The sequence below is a fragment of the Sus scrofa genome, chromosome 7 (genome assembly GCF_000003025.6).
Source record: "Sus scrofa isolate TJ Tabasco breed Duroc chromosome 7, Sscrofa11.1, whole genome shotgun sequence".
NCBI classification, from domain to species: domain Eukaryota; kingdom Metazoa; phylum Chordata; class Mammalia; order Artiodactyla; family Suidae; genus Sus; species Sus scrofa.
The window spans coordinates 121,141,669-121,163,560 of record NC_010449.5 but is presented as its reverse complement, the minus strand read 5'-3'; the positions used below and the strand labels follow the sequence as shown (position 1 = coordinate 121,163,560).

The 21,892-nt window shown below is 47.8% G+C and overlaps 1 protein-coding gene across 1 annotated transcript in view; it reads right to left on the bottom strand.

Annotated features, from left to right (window-relative positions):
• YY1 (YY1 transcription factor) overlaps positions 1–21,892 on the bottom strand; it is a 38,532-nt gene that overhangs the window by 7,139 nt on the left and 9,501 nt on the right. Inside the window, exons 2-3 of the mRNA XM_021099699.1 lie at positions 10,888–11,050; positions 299–359 (exon numbers count right to left, since the gene is read on the bottom strand). Coding sequence (XP_020955358.1) covers positions 299–359; positions 10,888–11,050 — 224 coding nt within the window. The remainder of the gene's footprint in view (positions 1–298; positions 360–10,887; positions 11,051–21,892) is intronic.

Genomic DNA, 21,892 nt, shown 5'->3' with positions numbered 1-21,892 from the left:
AATTTCCATAAGGAGCCCATGGTCCCACAAAGGCCCAGGGGTGAGACACGACCCAGTGTCACTAACGACTGACGTGTCAATGATCCAAGAAGTAAAATCCCAGTGCAGTACCTTCAGTACCCAGGGATGATACAAACCCTGGCGCCCCATAGTAACCCACTGCGTTGAGTTTCAATTCAGCGGCCTTTACGGCACAGCAACAACATCACGGTTGGACGATGGACACAGCAGTGCCACGTCTTGTAAGCGCCCTGAAACCGCATCCACAGCAACGGACCCTTCCCCCGGCATTACTTACTTTGTGAGGGCAAGCTATTGTTCTTGGAGCATCATCTTCTTTAATTTTTCTTGGCTTCATTCTTACCAAAGGAAAAAAAGAGAGAGAGATTTGTAGGAGTGGGTAGACGCGTCTGGCATCCATCGCAGCCCCTGAGGTGCTTCCCCTACAGGTACCAAACCTGAAGGGAGCACTGGCTTCCAAGAAGGGGAGGGATGTGCCGAGGACCTGTGACTGCGGCGCCCTCTCCCCCCACAGGGACCAGGGCTCAGACCAGAGCACCAGAGTGGTCTCCAGGCTGATGCGGGCGGGTGTGTGTGTGTGTGTGTGTGTGTGTGTGAGAGAGAGAGAGACCAGAGCGGTCTCCAGGCTGATGCGGGCGGGTGTGTGTGTGTGTGTGTGTGTGTGAGACCAGAGCACCAGAGTGGTCTCCAGGCTGATTCGGGTGTGTGTGTGTGTGTGTGTGTGTGTGTGTGTGTGTGTGAGACCAGAGCACCAGAGTGGTCTCCAGGCTGATGCGGGTGTGTGTGTGTGTGTGTGTGTGTGTGTGAGAGATGCGGGAGTGTGGGGTGTGTGTGTGTGTGAGACCAGAGCACCAGAGTGGTCTCCAGGCTGATGCGGGGTGTGTGTGTGTGTGTGTGTGTGTGTGTGTCGGGGTGTGTGTGTGTGTGTGTGTGTTTGTGTGTGTCGGGGTGTGTGTGTGGTGTGCTCAGCACCAGAGTGGTCTCCAGGCTGATGCGGGGGTGGGGGGGTGGGGTGTGTGTGTGTGTGTGTGTGTGTGTGTGTGTGTGTGTGTCCTGGGACGGCACTTCCATCTCTGTGACTGAAACAGCTGCTCTTTCCTCCAAGCTTTTTTAAAAAAACAGGGTCAACAGCCCCCAAACCACAGACGAAACTCCTAGAGGGAACAAAGCAAGGTATCCCGAAACAGCTGCTGTAAACATGGAAGTTAAGATACGGGAGGGTCTTACCTATTCACGTCCTGCACAACTGCTTGAAAGGGGAGAGGAGCATCTTAAACGGACAGAAATGCTCTTTACAGCAGATCATTTGTGCCGAAGGGTACAGAACAGTTCTTTTAAAAAGAGAACGACCGACACGCGTACAAGCAGAACAGCTCCAGAAAGAAACACACCCCCTGAAGGGTGGTTCCCCTGGGAAGGAGCCCCGAGGGACTGGCGGAACACCCCGAGCCCTTGCACACGCTCTGATTTTTAGCATACGATTAGCTCTGGGGGCAGTGGTGAGAGGGAGATTAAGTTCTGGCCTCCTGGTCACTCGGGGAGAGCGCGGGGGAATCACTACCCAGAGAGCCTGCCGACTCGGCAACTTACCTATGTGCTAGTGCCACGGAACCAGCCTTTAAGTCTTTTGTCAAAACTTTCTCGCCAAAACTCCCTACAGATCTGTGTGGGGCAGACTGGCGAGAAATTAAGAGGTCCTAGAAAAACTAGAAAAAAGGTTTAAACCTCTTGAGACCCGTGTTCCTGACGGCCCAGCGCTGCCATCTCACGCTCCTACGTGAGGACCTGCGCTTAAGCAACAGCGACGGCGACGCCTCCTCGGCGGCAGGCGAACGCAGCACCACCTTCCACTGTGCACGGCCACTGCCGTCCTCTTTGGCAAAGGCCCTACCAACATCCCCCTTCATCCCTGATCTGAGAAAAGGAGGCCCTGACGCTTCCGACTGTGTCAGAAGTCCTCTGCGTCCTTGCCCTGGAAGAGCAGAGCTGAAGCAGTTTACCTGGTACCTGCAACGCGTCTCTAAGGTGCTTGTTCAAGAGCACAAACCTCATTCTCCCCCATTCCTACCCTGCAGACACTGCTTCTCTCCTGGACTTGGAAGAGGATACCAGTTAGCAGGCACTTTCAAAGTGCCTGTTGTGCACAGAGTTCTGAACTAGCCTTTGTGATCTTAAATGCCATTAAATCCTGGAGTTGGGTCTGAGTTCACAAAACAAGGCAGGACCAAAATTTGGTGCCACCTGGAGATTATAATATCCAAGTTAGAAAACAGTGATTCTCAGACTCCCCGTCGTGGTGCACGGGAACGAATCCGACTAGGAAGCAGGAGGTTGCGGGTTCGATCCCTGGCCTCACTCAGTGGGTTAAGGATCCGGTGTTGCTGTGAGCTGTGGTGTAGGTTGCAGATGTGGCTCGGATCTGACGCTGCTGTGGCTCTGGAGTAGGCCGGCGGCTACAGCTCCGTTTAGACCCCTAGCCTGGGAACCTCCATATGCCGCCAGTGTGGCCCTAAAAAGACAAATAGACAAATTAAATAATTTTTAAAAGAAAACACTGATTCATATGAAAGGGTTCTACTCCAATCAAATGTTAACAATGAAAATTCTAAGGAGTTCCCGTGTGGCTCAGTGGGTTAAGGACCTGGTGCTATTACAGCTGCGGCCTGGGTCACTGCTGTGTCTCGGGTTCCAACTCTGGCCAAGAACTTCTACGTGCTGTGGGCGTGGCCAAAAAAAAAGGATGGGTAGGTGGGTATGTTAAGAACCGAGCTTCAATCTTCCCAATTAAGATGTTTACTCTTTGGTTTTTGCTTTTTTAGGGCTGCACTTGTGGCATACGGAGGTTCCCAGGCTAGGGGTCGAAATGGCACTGCAGCTGCCAGCCGACACCACAGCCATGGTAACGTGGGATCTGAGCCACAGCTGCGACCAACACAGCAGCTCCAGGCAACGCTGGATCCTTCAGCCACTGAGTGAGGCCAGGGATGGAATGCACATCCTAACGGACAGCAGCCAGCTTGGTAACCTGCTGAGCCGCGAGAGGACTCCCGGCTGGGTACTCTTTGACGAGTCCACCCCAATGCTCTCGGCTTGGCTGTGACGATGACTACATGAGCGTCTATCCAAATTCACAGAAAGGCACTCAGCTCATAAAAGAGGGTGAATTTTACCATATGCAAGTTATCTCAAAACAAAACCAAAAAACTCACTCCAAGAACACATTCACTGGGCTGACAAACGTCAGACAGACACCTCTTCCCTGTTCTACCCATGTTAGGGTTTGAACATGTGGTCAATGGCAGTGAAGCGCCTGTGCCAGCAGGACTGGACAGGGGTGGCCCAGTTACTTAGGAGGGTCCCCTGACCTCACACATTTTCTTAAATCCATTCGTAGGAACTTAAAATTTTACCATGGATATTTTCAAATGTACACAAAAGTAAAAAAGTGCCACATGCCATTTATCCAACACTTGATTTTTTTAAATGTTATTGAAGTGGCATTATTTTTTCCCTTAAAAAGTCATTTTCAAAACATGTGTTAGTATTTAACAATACAGCGACATAATTCATTTTTAGAATTAGAGTCTAAAATACTAAAATGCAGGAGTTCCCGTCGTGGCGCAGTGGTTAACAAATCCGACTGGGAACCATGAGGTTGCGGGTTCGATCCCTGCCCTTGCTCAGTGGGTTAAGGATCCGGTGTTGCCGTGAGCTGTGGTGTAGGTTGCAGACGCGGCTCGGATCCCGCGTGGCTGTGGCTCTGGCGCAGGCTGGCGGCTACAGCTCCGATTAGACCCCTAGCCTGGGAACCTCCATATGCCGCGGGAGCAGCCCAAAGAAATAGCAAAAAAAAAAAGCCAAAAAAAAAAAAAAAAAAAAAAAAAACACTAAAATGCAGCTGGGCAAACATCCTTGGACTCGAGGAGGAAGCGGAGGTGCTGACCACAGCTGCACTTGGTTCCCTGGCCGGTCACTCTCCTCCCCCGCAGGTGAGGGAGGCAGCGTATGTGGCTCTCTTCTACACTGTATTTGAATGGAAGCACTGACAGGTCATTTTCATGTAGATTCAAAGTGTCCTGTTTTGTAAGACAATTTTTTTTGGCACGTGGGAGTTCCTGGGCCAAGAACTGAACCCGTTCCACTGCACAGGCTTGAGCCATAGCAGCGACAATGTGGGATCCACTGAGCCACCAGGGAATTCCTGAAATTAACATTTTAATGGCAATAACTGATATTTAACTTAATGTTTTAAAAGTATACATATTCTAATAGGAAGGAACCCTATGGTGCAGCAGGTTAAGGATCTGGCATTGCTGTAGCTGTGACACAGGCTGCAACCTGGGAGTGGGTTTGATCTCTAGCCTGGGAACTTCCATATGCACTGGTGCAGCCAAAAAAAAAAATTTTTTTTAATGAAATCCTTAAAAAAATAACAAAAGTAACCTTTAAAAAAAAAAAAAAAAAAAAAAGACCAAAATTACTGACCCACCCAGACGAGTCAGAAGTAAACCTTCAGTTTCTCAGGGACTGAAACTTTACAAAGCTCTTTGGCACTGGAGATGATGACAACAGCACAGGCACCATGGATGAGACGGAACGGGGCGCGTGGCTTGATGCCGCCTTCTACCAGCTGCAAGACCTTGAGCAAATCACTTAACGTCTCGGCCTCAGTTTCTTACTCCGTATAGAGGTACAACGCTACCTATTTAGAGCTGTGAGGATTAAAAGGGACGATGGACATTAACCTCTGCAGAGACGACAACTATCATCACGAGCCATGTGCTACATGGGCCGAACCAAGGATGAGCTCACGCCTTAAAACCACGCCAGGCGTATTAACAACCCAGAAGGAGCTCGTGGCTCCCAACCGCCCTTTTCGACTACAGGACTGAGACTGGAGAAAGACTAACACAGGTAGAGGGGAAAGGCCCCTTCGATGCATTAGGAATTCTATGGCGGAGCCAGGTACCCAACAAGGAGTTTCCCAAAAACAGAGAACATGTGCCCTGGAACATGAGCACTGACTGTACTGTGCCATGTCCTTGGGCACACATGGAAGCAACAACAGTCCTGGTGTCCTGGTTGGACACCAGGACCCGAAACAGCAGGAATTTCTTGTCCAATTTTCTTGGACAAACTTATGTAAACCTTAAGTTTCAACTAAGTTAAACCTGCAAATGTCCCAGAAGCCAAGATGAAACATTTCTGAAGAAGTGATTCCTGAATGAAAATAAGCCTCTTGGAGTTCCCGTTGTGGCTCAGCGGAAATGAATCTGGCTAGTACTCATGAGGATGCAGGTTCGACCCCTGGCCTCGCCCAGTGGGTTAAGGATCGATCCGATGTTGCTGTCAGCTGTGGTGTAGGCCAGCAGCTGCAGCTCCGATTCGACCCCTAGCCGGATAACCTCCATGTGACGCTGATGCGGCTCTTAAAAAAAAAAAAAAAAAAGAAAAGAAAGAAAGAAGAAATTAAGCCTCTTTCCTGTAAAACCGGCACAGACGACGTCAGACTGGGGACACCTGTGTGACAGACACGACGTCAGACTGGGGACACCTGTGTGACAGACAGAAGCCCCTGTGTAACACAGCTACCGTCTGCAATGACAAGTCCCCTCCCTCCTTTTGCAGAGCAGTGATGCTTAAGACAGACGGGACCACATCTGTTAAACGGAGGCCCCCGGCCAGTGTACATTCACGTGATGATTTAAGAGTCTGAAGGTGCGTTCAGTTCCACCATCCTACTTCTTCCTTCCATTCACCCACTGACAGAGGCTCAAGGCGGATTGTCAACAACAACTACCAACTTAGGAGAGACCCGAGCAGACCACTGACCGCTCGTTATTCTGATCTTCTGAACCACAGGTTTCCAAAGGGCTAAGTTTAGTTAATGAAAAATGCACAGAAGTTATCAGGAAACAGAATTCTCCAGGTCCCATCCACTGACCTTTTTCTTCTTTTGAGGGCCACGCTTTCGGGATATGGCAATTCCTAGGCTGGGGTTGAATCGGAGCCTCAGGTGCCAGCCTACGCCACAGCCACAGCCACAGCAATGTGGGATCTGAGCCGTGTCTGCAACCTACACCACAGCTCACAGCAACACCGGATTCTTAACCCACTGAGAGAGGCCAGGGATCAAACCTGCGTCCTCATAGATACTAGTCGGGTTTGTTACCACTGAGCCGCGACAGGAACTCTGCTCTGTGGGTTTTTATAAGCAAGGAAGACGGGGACTGTCTGTCCTGAGAGCGTGGAACTTGGGTGTTTCTGCTTCCAGCTTTCAGAGTCCCTGTCACTAATTCTGCGGCCTCTGAAAAATCCTATGCACAGGTGTTACAGTCTCAAAACGTGCTAGGCTCAAATATTTCTGACCATCACCACTGCCCAATGCGTAAACAGAGTTATTAAGTTTTACCTTAAATCATCTTCTCAAGAGATACTGTGGAAAATGGGCCCAACTCACAAGGCCCAAACCCTGTACCTTCCCTTTGTACATACTGTTAAGATGAGCAAGACTTTATTCTACTGTGTCCAAGAGGAAGCCTTTGGCAGGTGTAAAAGAAAATAAACATTGCTTCCTGTATGGAGTTTACCATGTGCTAGGATCATACTTCCTGATTTACATACAAGTCCAATACAGCAGCTTCAGTACCAAGGATAGAATTTTTCTAGACCGAGGGCAAGGGAGTTTTCTTTCTCTTTAACCATCACCAAAATCATGCCCCCTCTTAGGCCATGGTTTTCTTAGCCCTGCCACCCTTCTCAGGGAGTTTCTGATTATCTTCTCTTTTTCAGAAGACTCTTTCTCACAATACTAAGATCTTCCAGCCTCTTACTCATTTTCTTTCTTTCTTTCTTTCTTTTTTTTTTTTGGTCTTTTTGCCATTTCTTGGGCTGCTCCCACGGCATATGGAGGTTCCCAGGCTAGGGGTCGAATCGGAGCTGCAGCCACCGGTCTACATCAGAGCCACAGCAACGCGGGATCCGAGCCACATCTGCAACCTACACCACAGCTCATGGCAACGGCAGATCCTTAACCCACTGAGCAAGGTCAGGGATCGAACCCGCAACCTCATGGTTCCTAGTCAGATCCGTCAACCACTGCACCACGACGGGAACTCGCTTACTCACTTTCTTGAAGAAATTCCTACACGCCACGGACTTCCTATTCTAAACCGCACAAGTTCTCCAGTCCTCTCGGCCTTCTTTCCAGTATATTCTTTAGGCTGTTTTCCTTGTGATGCGCCCTCGTTTTATGGAGGGCACCCTCAAGTAAGCTCTTCAGAAGGGTGCATGCACACAACACTCAAGTCTGGGCCTCCCGAACGGCCACGCTCTGCCCTTGTACCGGACGAATACCTTCTGGGTCAGGAACTCCCTGTTTACAGTAATCCCCCCTCAGAAATCTCGAAACCCTGCTCTGCTGTCTTCTAATTATCTACTGCTGTTGAAGAAAATTACCATTCAGGCCTAATTATCATTCTTTTGTAGGTGACCTATCTTCTCTCCCTAGAAGCTTTTAGGTTCTTTTTCCGTGGTGTTTTGAAATGTCACGAATAGCCGGCGGTCGGGTCCCTGCCCCTGTGGGTGGTCCCCTTCCCGAGGAGGAAGGTTCAAGGCAGCCTAACGCAGAGGTAGGGCACTTCACTGCAGAGGCTTCTATTTCCAAACAGCGACGCGTGCCTCCCGAGTTCAGCGCTCAAACATCCAGGACTGGCTATTCAGAGGACTAGGGACAAGCTCTAAGATCAGCTGCCCCAATTCTCCAGCAAGGCTGGACGACGCGAATTACGTCTACTGCTCGATGCCCGCAGGTTCCATCTCTCCGCAAAACCTTGCCTCAGCCCTCTGCTCCTACAGTGAAATTATTATTACAATTATAATCATTTTTTAGGGCCACCCCAACAGCATGAGGAAATTCCCACACTAGAAGTCGAAACAGAGCTGTAGCCACAGGCCCATGCCACAGCCACTCGGGATCCAGGCCACGTCTGTAACCAACACCACAGCTCATGACAACGCTGGATCCTGTTAACCCACTGAGCGAGGCCAGGGATGGAACCTACCTCCTCATGGGTACTAGTTAGGTTCATTTCTGCTGAGCCACCACAGGAACGCCCTGAAATTATTTGATGATATATAACTTAGAGAAACTTTATTCCACCTTTTCTTGGCCCTTCTGGAAACTCCACTGGCCTTTTTTTTGGGAGGGGGGGCGCTTTTTAGGGCTATACTGCAGCATATGGAAGTTACTAGGGTAGGGATCAAACTGGAGCTGCAGCTGCCAGGCTACACCACAGTCACAACAACGCAGGATCTGTGACCTACACCACAGCTCACAGCAACACTGGATCCTTAACCCACTGAGTGAGGCTAGGGATCAAACCTGCAACCTCATGGGTCCTAGTCGGATTTTTTTCCCCTGCGCCACGATGGGAACTCCCTCCACAGACTTTTGCAAATGCTGTACTTACACCTGTCTGAGTAAACTTTGGGTTCCATCACTGGTTCTGAACAGAAGGACCCTCCCAAGTCTCTGTCCCCCCACCCCTCCCCGATGCTGCGAGCCCCGACTTGCTTCCTGAATCTTCCTCAAGTCGATGTTTCAATGTTTCCTTACCATGGAAAACCAAACGCTGCCGACCCTGAGCCCCAAACCAGCACCCTCTCCCAGCTTCCTGTCACTTAGGAGTCAGGCTTTTAATGTGCACTGACTCCTCCTCTCTAGATGCACAGCCCACCAGCTTCTCAGTCTTTTCCGCCCTTTCCTGTCATCTCTGTCCCATTTACCGTCTGAAACCCCCACCCCCCACCCCCGCCCCGGCCCTCACGGGCTCTTGTTTAACTGGCCTCTCCCACTTCCTGTGGTACATGTACTCATCCAGCCTGGATACAGGGAAAAGTAATTCTCTCAAATTAAATCACTGATCATACACCGCCCCCCGCTTCACCAGCTGTGCCCTACATACTAAAAAGACCCTATTTTATCTTGGTCCAGTGTTTACAGGCTTTAATGGTTTGGTTTACATTTACCTAAACTCAATCATTTCCCTGTAAGCACCTTAATTCACAGCCAGATTTGACTCCTTTTGTTTTCTGAGATATACTGGACAGTGCACGTGTACTCTGGGCTTGTGTGGTTCCAGGACGCAGGCCCCGCCACCCGTCACAACTCCCAGTTCTTCGAGGCCCAGGTCAAATGCCAGTCCTTCCACAAAGCTTCCCCTGACTCCTGGGCTCCCCATCTCCGCCCCGGGACAGCAGCCCCCACCCCCACTGAATCTGAGCACCACAGGGAGATGTGACCAACACATGACACCGTTCAACACAGCAATGACGTTTGGCTCTATCTGTCCCCAAACTCTTAACCTCACTGCTCACTATGTTATCCTACAAATTCCACTTTTTCCTTGTATGTTTTGAGAGGAGAGCAGGGCAGTTAACATTCAATTCACATACCTGCATTTAAAATATGAATAGCATTAAAGGTTGGAACACAGTATCATTCAGAGGGGTTCCTGTCGTGGCACAGTGGAAACGAATCCGACTAGGACCCATGAGGTTGCAGGTTCAAACCCTGGCTTCGCTCAGTGGGTTAAGGATCCGGCGTTGCCATGAGCTGTGGTGTAGGTCACAGACATGGCTCGGATCTGGTGTTGCTGTGGCTGTGGTGTAGGCCGGCAGCTGTAGCTCCGATTAGACCCCTAGCCTGGGAAACTCCATGTGCCGCAGGTGTGGCCCTAAAAAGACAAAGACAAAAAAAAAAAAAAAAAAAAAAAAAAAGAGGGAGACCGAACTTCTTAAACAGTCATGATAAATTGGAAATAAATTAACGTTTATACACTGGAAAGGAGAAGGAGAAGCCCCTTTATCAAGCACAATGGGATCCGTACACCCACATGACACATGGGGTAACTGAGGCTCCAAACGATGGGAGGCTGCCCCCCTGTCCGGGCGGGCTGAGAGAAACCAGGATGCCCCGTGTCTCCAGCTCTTTCCTACTCTGCTCCGCTCTCAAGGGAAAGAAAAGGAAGGCGCCCTCTTCTGCTGGAAGGACAGGAGCACAGGCACTTCCTCCTTAGGGCCTGTCCTTGCCCCCGGCCGTCCCAGGCTGTTCCAGGCTCCATTCAACTTCAGGCAGGGCAGGAGCAGGCCTTCTGCTCTAGATTTAACTAGCTCATTTCCTTTTATTTAAAATTTGACACCTGTGTGCCTTCTCCCATGTCCCTGTAAAAACTGCCAAAGAGTACTCGAAAAATAATGTAAAAGGGGCTAAGGTTTCTGTAGGAATCCCATCAGTTTCAGGCAAAACAAACAGCAGATGGGTTCAGAGCTTCCCTTCTGTTCCTCACCTTGGACAGTCAGTACAGCAGGCCCAGCCGTAAACATCTCATCTTTTCCTGTGTGGTGCCAGTTTAAATGAACAAAACACTGGGAGCCTAAGTGATGACAAGCTGAGATGGGAACTCCAGAGGTCAGGTGTACGAACCTAGTCCAGACCCGGGCCTCCAGCAGCTTGAGACCAGGACAACACACACACATGCAAAATGTAGACAGGCCAGGAGGTAGCGTGAAGACATCCATTTCCAAACAAGTTATGTGCCACTGTTTTTATTCAAAAGCAACGTCAATTATGGAATTAAAGAGTATAGATCTGCTTCATCTTACTCTCTGCAAGGGATCTAAAACGGTGCCACTCACATTAGTAGAACAGTGAACACTAAAAATAAAAACCAATTGCTTTTGTCTTCAGAAGCTTCCCCAGAGCAAGAGTATAAACCATTATCATAACTTAGGCACAAAAACCACAGCAGGCAACACTCAAGCAATTTCTTTAATTAAAAGAAAGGAAAGGTTCTTGTAACTTACCTAGCAAATTCTGCGAGTTGTTTGGGATCTGAGAGGTCGATGCCGGGTATTCCTCCGGGAGGAAGTTTCTTTCCTGTCATGTACTCGGAATAATCAGGAGGCGAGTTCTCGCCAATGATCTGTTCTTCAACCACCGTTTCATGGTCAATATCTTTTTTTTCATCTGAAACACACCATAAGATTGATCCTCTTAGCTGAGTAGAAAAGTATAAATGGGCAAATACAGTTTACAAACTCTATCGAGTGTGGATTAGCGGTGAGATCCAGCTGCATGTACTGCACAGAGAACTCCATCTAGTCCGTTGTGATGGAACGTGGAGGGCAAAGTGAGGAAACGAATATACACGCATACACACACATACAGATGTTTGACCGAGTCATGCTGCTGTACAGGAGAAACTGACAAAACAGGGTAAATCAGCTATAATGGAAAAAACAAAAAACCATAAAAAATAAAAACTACACAAAGCAGAGCTCCCGCTGCATACAGCGGATTAATGATCTGGCTTGTCTCTGGGGGGGCTCTGGTTCGACCCCAGCCTGGTGCAGTGGGTCAAGGATCCAGCACTGTTGCTGCTGTGGCACAGGCCGCACGTGCGGCTCGGCTTCACTCCTTGGCCCGAGAACTCGCATATGCTGTGGGTGTAGCAGGAAAAGGAATATAAAAATTTTTTTTTAAATGTTAAAGCTACGTGACGTGCTTTCACGAGCAGCTTCTGAAGTGGGTGATGTATAGCCCTTACCTCTTAACCACCCAGTCTTGCTCCTCAATCTCTTAAAACCCTGTTAGTGCTTGAAGGTCACCAAAATCCTCAGTGCCAAAGTCAATACCCTCTCCAGGAGTGTTCCCTTCTAGCCTGGTAGGAGGAGGCTGCCACTCCTGTCCTGGGCCTTCGCTTTTCCTTCTCCCACTTCTCCGACCAGCTTGCTTTCAGCTCCCCTGCTTCTCCTCCTACCACGCCCCAGAGTTCTGCTTTCTGTCCACCACACACACTTCCTGTCAACCACCCACTCTGCAACGCACACTCAGATTTGCTACCGCAGCCTTCACCTGCCGGCGGGTCTCCTGACCACCTCTCCAGCCTGCTCGGGCCTCACTCTTGGATCCAGCTGTACTGCCTTGTAGTGCCTCACACGGACCACAGCCCACCAACCCTAACCTCCCAGCCTCTACTCCTGTGAGGTTCCTGGAGGTGCGATGACAGCTCTGTGATGTCTGTCATCCACGCCCACGAGATTGCAAGCTCCAGGAGCACAGGGACATCTGTCAGTGTCAACCCCCATGTATCCCAGAGCCCTGGTGAGGTTGGTCCTCAGTAAGTATTTGTTCAAAGAATGTAGGACGGCTCCAAGTTGGATGACTTACTATCATCACAAATCCAACAAGGTAAAAAAAAGGGGGGGGGGCCGATATTGATCCCTGCAACTAATTGCCTATATCCCAGACACCAAATCCTATAGGTCATTTTTAAAAGGCCTTCTCCCTTTGTTCCACTGCATTAACTTAGTTCTTATTATCACAGACCTAAATGACTACTTTTTATTTTTTAACAGCTGCACTAGCAGCTTATGGAAATTCCCCGGCTAGGGGTCAAATTTGAGCTACAGCTGAGGCCTATGCCACAGGCACAGCAACACCAGATCCTTAATCCACTAAGCGAGGCCAGGGATGGAACTCACATCCTCAGAGAAACAGCGTTAGGTTCTTAACGGGCTGAGCCAAAACAGGAACGCCCATTTTTTTTTTTTGGCCATTTCTTGGGTGCTCCCATGGCATATGGAGGTTCCCAGGGTAGGGGTCCAATTGGAGCTGCAGCCGCCGGCCTACACCAGAACCACAACCACGCCAGATCTGAGCTGCATCTGCGACATACACACCATAGCTCGTGGCAACGCCAGATCCTTAACCTACTGAGCAAGGCCAGGGATCGAACCCGCAACCTCATGGTTCCTAGTGGGATTCATTAACCACTGAGCCACAACAGGAACTCCCATAATTTCTTTCTTTTTTTTTTTTAATTTTTTTTATTTTTATTTTTATTTTTGTCTTTTTGCCATTTCTTGGGCCACTTCTGCGGCATATGGAGGTTACCAGGCTAGGGGTCTAATGGGAGCTGTAGCCACTGGCCTATGCCAGAGCCACAGCAACGTGGGGTCCGAGCCGCGTCTGCGACCTACACCACAGCTCACGGCAACGCCAGATCGTTAACCCACTGAGCAAGGCCAGGGACCAAACCCGTAACCTCATGGTTCCTAGTTGGATTCGTTAACCACTGCGCCACAACAGGAACTCCCATAATTTCTTAATTGATCTTCACAATTCTGTTCTCCGCTCTAGTGATGCTACAGGAAAAATGGATACAGAAAACATAGCTGATATATTCTCACTTGTGGCACAAACCCACTGACAGAGGTATGAATTTCTTCAACCTGGCATTTTGGGTCCTATGCTGCTCAGTCTCATTTCAGTATCTCTCATCTTCTATTTCTCCTTTCCAGATGCACTCCATAGTCCAACCAGGCTGTTCTTCATGAGGGCATTCACAACAGCTTGGCAGGAAATAATCCATAAGAATAGGGAGTTTCTCCTTTTCTCTCTCTCCAAACCCAGCCTACCCTGCTGGGGTCTAGCTCAAATTCTCTAAGGGTTGGGTAAATCTATCCTTCGGTCCCAGATTCTCACCTTTTCCTTGCATTCTTAGATTATCTCTGTTGTTTCTGCCACACTGCGGCACATGGAAGTTCCTGGGCCAAGGATCAAACCCACACAACAAAAACCCAAGCTGCTGCAATGACAAAGCCAGGTCCTTAACCCCGCTGCACCATGGGGAACTCCCAACTCCTAGATTACTGCTGGACAGTAACACCCACAGACTCTAAATCACTGCTCTGATGGCCTGTCTCTCACACTAGAGGGAAGCGCCCAGAGGCCAAAACCAGTGTCCTATTACTCTGATGACCAAAGCAGGAAATAGAATGCTCCCAAATTCTCATGCTAACTGAAAGTTTCTTTTTCCTTTCTTTTTTTTTTTTTTAAATGGCCGCACATGAGGCATATGGAAGTCCCCCGGCGGGGAGTAAATCTCAGCTGCAACCTATACCACAGCTGCAGCAATGCAGGATTCTTGACCCACCGTGGGAACTCCTAACTGAAATTTTCTGCTGCTTCAGCAAATTGTTTCACAAACAGCAGTAAGATAAGAACAACAACTTTCAAGGTGAAAACTGGCTTGTTCAACTTTTCCCTTGCATTACCTTTCCACCAGTGTTAAAAAAAAAAAAAAAAAAAAAAAAAAACCAAAAACAAAACCAAACCGCACACGTGATGTCCCCATCAGAAGAACACTAAGCAGTGCTGTTCCGCACGTGCTCTCGGATAACCGGAGAGTGCGGACAAGATAAACAGAGTGCAGGTACGTTTGAGGCAAGTGGTCACCCTCAAGTTCCATCGCTCTCCGCAGGGACAAGCACAGAATACTGGTCTCACACTCTCAACGCCTCTCCCTTCCACTTTTCCCTCCAGGAGACGTCACAGGTCACTACAAGGAACCAGAATATACTAACAACAACTGACATTTTATTGAACGTTTCTATGGAGGCACTATTTTAGCCACTGCAGGCATTTACCCTATGAAGTGGGCAAACTGGCAAGTGCATTTTACAGAAAATGCCGAGGAAGAGAAAGCTGAGGTGAACTAACTTGCTCACGGTTAACCAGTTAGTGACAGCTGGGGACTCGTGAAACCTAACGCTTAACTGTGAAGCTCAGCTACCTCTTGTTTGGAACTAAAAAGATCTCGATAATATATCCCAGGTTATCTATTTACTTTCGAATAAGCCTAAGAAAAAGTAGCTGAATGTACTAAACAAAAAAGGACAGGAAATGTGGTTACTGATCACCAGCTCCCGAGCTGCTCGGTACTGTTAACCAGATCCTGTCATTACTTTTCTCAGGGCTGTGATAACCCCTTCCCCCTCCACTCTCTCCAATCTCGGCACAACTACTACTACACCAACCTTCCACCGGTACCGAAACAAACGGGTGGGTACGGAGGCTATTTTTCTTCACCGAAACTATTTTTTCTGGAGTATCCATTGTGGCTCATCAAGTTAAGAGCCCAACTAGTATCCATGAGGATGCGGGTTCGAACCCTGGCCTTGCTTGGTGAGTTAAAGGTCCAGGATTGCCCCAAGCTAGAGTGTAGGCTGCAGATGCAGCTTGGAGCTGGCATTGCTGTGGCTGGCAGCTATGGCTCTGATTTGACCCCCTAGCCTAGGAACTTGCATATGCTGCAGGTGTGGCCATAAAAAAAAAAAAAAAAAAAAAAAAAAAAAGCAAAAGGAACTTTTTCTTCTCACAATGAAGAATGCACAAGAATGATATAGCAAGGTTGGGGTTCTCTTGTGGCATAGCTGGTTAAGGATCCGGCGTTGTCACTGCAGTGGCTCAGGTCACTGTTGTGGCATGGGTTTGATCCCTGGCCCAGGAACTTCAACATGCCATAGGCGCAGCCAAAAAAAAAAAAGAGAGAGAGAATGATAGCAAGGTTGAGAATCACTGCTGCTCTGAACAGGCTACTGATAAGTCTCCAGTGTGCTGTGGCAGGAAGAAGGCTGAATTCTTGGTATAAAGGGATCACAGGCCAGGAGTTCCCATTGTGGCTCAGCAGGTTAAGACCCGACTAGTATTCACGAGGATTTGGGTTTGATCCCTGGCCTTGCTCAGTGGATTAGGATCCCACGTTGCTGTGGCTGTGGTGTAGGCCGGGAACTGCAACTTTGATCCAATCCCTAGCCTGGGAACTTCCATATGCCGCAGGTGTGGCCCTAAAAAGACAAAAAGAATCAGAGCCCAGGTGCTGCTCTAGGCAGCAGAAACAAAACAAGGTCTCTCCCTGCCATGGGACTTACATCTTGTCGAGGGAAGTTATCTCTGTCAGTTCAGGCTGCTGTAACAATAACACTATAGACAGGGCACCTTAAACAGAAATTTATTTCTCACGGTTCTGGAGATCAAAGTGCCAGCCCATTCAGTCCCTCCTTCCCGTATCCTCACTTTTGCACCATTTCTCAGTACATTACACAATTTCTGGCTCCTCCCCCTTTTTTGTCTTTTTAGGGCCATACCCACGGCATACGGAGGAGGTTCCCAGGCTAGGGGCTGAATCAGAGCTGTAGCCGCCAGTCTACACCACAGCCGCACAGGCCGAGTCGCCTCTGTGATTTATACCACAGCTCACGGCAAGGCTGGAGCCTTAACCCATCGAGTGAGGCCGGGGATCAAACCTGCGACCTCATGGATACTAGTCAGGTTTGTTTTCCACTGAGCCACAACAGGAACTCCTCTCTCTTCTTATAAGAGCACCAATCCCATCCATGAGCGCTTCACCCTCATAGCCTAATTACTTTCCAAAGGCCCCATCTCCAAACACCATCGAATGAAGGATTAGGGCTTCAACCTATGAATTTTGGGGTGACAAGCTGAGGTCAAAGAAGGAAATACGTCTTGAGGATCAGGTCTTAAACATTTAAGAACATAAAGCACTACTCCGAGAACAGTCAGATAATTAAGGATTAGAATATGAAACATGCAAACCAAAAGGCTAAGTAGATGCTGACAAGAGTTTTAAATCCCCAAGTCAGTGGGCCAAACTCAGCCTTTGCTGACCCCACCATTTTTATATTTCCTTTTTATTCTGTAAAATGTTGGTAAAAAAGCCATTAACACAATATTTTTCACTTTAACCATCTGTAATTGTGCAATTCAGTAGATTAAGTACAGTCACAATGTTGTGTAACTGTCACCGCTACTTGTACCCAAAAACGCCACCCCCAACAGAAACCTGATCCTCATTAAGCAATGACCCCTCTCTTCACACACTCCCTGGTAACCTCTATTCCACCTTCTGTTTCAATGAATGTGCTTATTCTAGGTATCTTTTTTAAGTGGAACCATATAGTATTTTGTCCATCTGTCCTTGGCTTACTTAATAAGCATGTTTTCAAGGCCCATGTTGTAACACATATCAAAAGTTCGTTCCTTTTCACGGCTGAATAATATTCCTTCATGGATATACCACATTTGCCTCATCCATTCACCTACTGATGTTTCCACCTTTTGGCTACTGTGAACAATGCCGCTATCAACGATGCCATCTCTTTTATAAGTGCAGTTTTACTGAACACAGTCATGTTTGTTTGTTTATATACTGACTCTGGCTGCTTTCCTGCCACAATGACACATAGAGTTGCTTAGTTACATTAGGACCTACAAAACCTAAACTATCATTTCCCATCCTTTTACCCAAAAGGCTTGCTGACCTTGCTCTGTATGGTGGGACTTCATTCAGAGAAAACGGGAGTAAACCCCAGCGCCACCTTCCTTTGAAACAAGGACTGATTTCTGACAGGGAGGTCACTCAACGATGGGACTTACTACCAAGAAGGACAAAACCACCAGCAGGCCACGAACACAGGTTAGAGCCATGTTTTATTTTACCGAAGGAATAAACATGGCAGGGTAACGAGCCAGACGGTGGCGGGTATAGTTATCTGTTTCTTGGAGGATGGCAGTATCATTAGCTGGGGTGGAAGATGAGGGAAGAGACAATGTGCCAGAGTGTCTGGAACCCCGCCTTGGCTGGTTCCCCTAGTTATCCATGCAACACCTCGTGGCCAGACCTCAAGGAGGTCCCTGGATGGCCACGCCCCAGGGATGAAAAGAAATCAGGTTGGAGAGAAATATATGGGAATCAGTGGCATACAGATTGCATTTAATGCCACAGAAATATATATTATCTACTTAAAAAAAAATACAGAGGAGTTCCCGTCGTGGCGCAGTAGTTAACATGTCCGACTAGGAACCATGAGGTTGTGGGTTCGATCCCTGGCCTTGCTCAGTGGGTTAAGGATCCAGCGTTGCCCTGAGCTGTGGTGTAAGTTGCAGACTCAGCCCAGATCCTGCGTTGCTGTGGCTCTGGCGTAGGCTGGTGGCTACAGCTCCAATTAGACCCCTCGCCTGGGAACCTCCATATGCCTCGGGAATGGCCCTAGAAAAGGCAAAATAAATAATAAAAAAATAAAATAAATACAGAGAGAAGACTCAGAACCAAAACCTGGGTAACTTTAATAGAGAGAATGAAGACTTTGCAAAGGAAACTAGAGAGTTATGTTCAGACAGAGAGAAAACTTGCCCTGTCTGAGGAGAATTACACTCAGTGACCTTAAAGCAGAAGTGGCACACAGTGAAAGAGTCTATCCTGAGCAGAGACAACAAGTGCATGAGAGCTGTAAATAATTTTAAAACCATAATCAACTGACCAAAAATTGAGTCTGCTTTTATCACTATACACCTGCACTTTGAAGCAATGTCACTGATACAATATTCTTGCCAAAACAGCAACAACCTTTTGCTGGTCTTAAGTGAAATAATTGCTGTGGTTAATGTTCACTTTCATAATGTATACTTAAATCTTTGTTATTTTACATGTTTCTTAGTTATTCCTTAATAAATATTTTGTTTCATGGCAGTTAATGTGGACAACTCCTTGAGGACCAATGTACAGAAAGTATAACTCATGTTGTTAACCGTTCAACAACAAAATTTAAGAAAATCAACTATATAGGAAAAAAAACCCACTTCAAAGAAGATAGCTAGAGAAATGACAAAACATGCTAGGATCTGATGCCAGAAGAAATCAAACACAATGTATCATTTTCACCAAGAACTGGACACTTATTAAAGCTATAGACCAAATAATGTCCATGTTTGCTATAATTTGGCCATTTTATCTGATTTTTGCAAAGAAAATCTTCAGAAGTTTTTGCCAAATATAACCAGAATTTACGACGCTCTAAAAGAGAAGCTACTATGACACTTACAGACCATAGGTACTTAAGCTTCTCCCTTTATTCAAAAAATACTTGTGGGAGTCCCAATGGCGCAATGGAAATGAATCCCACTAGGAATCATGAGGGTTGCAGGTTCGATCCCTGGCATTGCTGAGTGGGTTAAGGATCCAGCGTTGCTGTGAGCTGTGGTGTAGGTCAGCAGCTATAGCTCCGATTAGACCCCTAGCCTGGGAACTTCCATATGCCATGGGTGTGGCCCTATAAAGACCAAAAAAAAAAAAAAAGTGAGAAGTATTCACTAATTTTTCTTTTCCTACATTTTATTTAAAAATGTTTACTGTTCTGGCGCAGTGGTTCACGAATCCGACTAGGAACCATGAGGTTGTGGGTTCGATCCCTGCCCTTGCTCAGTGGGTTAACGATCCGGCGTTGCCGTGAGCTGTGGTGTAGGTTGCAGACACGGCTCGGATCCCTCATTGCTGTGGCTCTGGTGTAGGCCGGTGGCTACAGCTCCCATTAGACCCCTAGCCTGGGAACCTCCATATGCCGTGGGAGCGGCCCAAGAAATAGCAACAATAACAACAACAACAACAACAAAAAAGACAAAAGACAAAAAAAAATAAAATAAATAAAATAAAAATAAAAATGTTTACTGTTCTAATATGCATTCAAATATAGAAGCTTTTTTCCCTGTCTTCAGTGGCCATTATTTTATCACTTCCGTTTCATCGTTACTACCGAAATAGATTCGCTGTAGGGGGACGGTGTTAACTGATCAGCTCTGATGATCACATACACATCCAAGGAAAGCATTTTTTAAAAAATCTTTTTTAGGGGTGCACGTGTGGCATATGAAAGTTCCCAGGCCGGGGGTCGAACAGGAGCTGCAACTGCCGGCCTACACCACAGCCACAGCAACCTCAGATCAGAGCTGTGTCTGCAAACTACACCACAGCTCGTGCCAACACCGGAGCTCAACCCACTGAGCAAGGCCAGGGGTCAAACCCACAACCTTGGAGTTCCCGTCGTGGCGCAGTGGTTAACGAATCCGCCTAGGAACCATGAGGTTGCGGGTTCGGTCCCTGCCCTTGCTCAGTGGGTTAAGGATCCAGCGTTGCCGTGAGCTGTGGTGTAGGTTGCAGACGCGGCTCGGATCCCGCGTTGCTGTGGCTCTGGCGTAGGCTGGTGGCTACAGCTCCGATTCGACCCCTAGCCTGGGAACCTCCATATGCCGCGGAAGCAGTTCAAGAAATAGCAAAAAGACAAAAAAAAAACCCCAAAAAACAAACAAACAAACAAACAAAAATCCCACAACCTCATGGACACTCGTTGGGAGTGGGAACTTTAGTAAAGCATGTTCATGAAGCAAAGTATCTAAAGCTGCTTTAAAAATTGTTGTGTATATTTCAGTCTTCTCTGGAGTTTTCCTTGAGGGCAGGACTTAGCTCATTGTTTCAAGGGGATAGGGTTAGTCCTCATTAGAAGTTTCATCAAAATCACTTTCTATAACCAATGCAACTCAAATTTATAGATGTGACTAACGGGGCAAAGCAAATTAAAACCAAATCAGAATTCCTGATTGGAAAAAGCTGACACAACAAGTCACTGAATCAAAGTAGGGTAGGGCAAAATGTCCTAATGAGAACCTCTAGTCAGAACTGGGGATTAGATGATTCCAGTACTAACTCTCTGGCTAAAGACAAATGACCTACAACAACCAGAGCAAATTAAATGGCCTTAGATGGAAGACATGGAAAGACTAAATCTAGCCAATATCATCCACAAATGGGCCAGCACACTTTGAGTTATTTCGGCAGAACAATCTATTCATTTTTTTTTTTTTTTTGGTCATTATGTCTTTTTAGGGCCACACCCACAACATAGGGAGGTTCCCAGGCTAGAAGTCAAATCGGAGCTGCAGCTGCCAGCCTACAACAGACACAGCAACATGGGATCCTACAGCTCACGGCAAGGCCAGATCCTTAACCCACTGAGCAAGGACAGGGATCGAACCCGCACCCTCATGGATACTAGTCAGGTTCGTTAACCACTGAACCACGAGAGGAACTCCTACTCATTCACGTTTTTAAAGCGTTGTTTTTTCTACACATGTGACTATTCAAAAGGTTAAAAGGGAGTTCCCTAGTGACACAGAGAGTGAAGGATCCAGCATTGTCACTGCTGTGGCTCAAGTTCGAACCCTGAACCCTGGCTATGGAACTGCTGCATACTTCAGGCACAACCAAAAAAAAAAAAGCTGGAGGGGAAGGCACAGAGATAAATCCCTATCTTACCCTGTCTCTTCGCTCTTTTGTTTCTGTTACCAAAGCTACAGCAACGCTCATTCCAGTGTGAGAGGCAAAACAAAGAGACTTGAAACGTTCACAGTCAAAAAAAAGCTAATAAGGAACTTAATGGAAAGGTTGAGCGCATACTACAGGTCCAGAGGCAGGGTTAAAAAGTGGAGTTTCTCACGCCCTCCATGCTCCAGCCAAACCGGTGTTCCTGCAGAGTTACTCCATGTCTGATAAAAGGTATGCGATAACCACAGCTTTCCTTCCCTTCTTGCCCACCTCTCTCTCACCCCCCATCTGGGCTTGCCAAAGGCCACACCACCATCCCTTTCCTTCAAGAGGCCTCTCAGAGTTCCCGTTACGGCTCAGCGGAAATGAATCCAACTAGTACCCATGAGGATGCAGGTTCGATCACCGGCCATGCTCAATGGATTGAGGATCTGACTGTGAGCTGTGGTGTAGGTCGCAGACGAGGTTCGGATCTGGCATTACTCTGACTGTGGTGTAGGCCGGCAGCTGCAGCCCTGATTTCAATGCCTAGCCTGGGAACCTCCATGTGCCACAGATGTGGCCCTTAAAAAGTTGAGTTGGCCTCTCATTCCTACACCCATATCTTGTTTGGTTTCCTCATTTATTAAAAGGCAGACCACTTGGAGTTCCCGTCGTGGCGCAGTGGTTAACGAATCCAACTAGGAACCATGAGGTTGCAGGTTCGATCCCTGCCCTTGCTCAGTGGGTTAAGGACCCGGCGTTGCTGTGAGCTGTGGTGTAGGTTGCAGACGAGGCTCGGATCCCGAGTTGCTGTGGCTCTGGTGTAGGCCGGTGGCTACAGCTCCTATTAGACCCCTAGCCTGGGAACC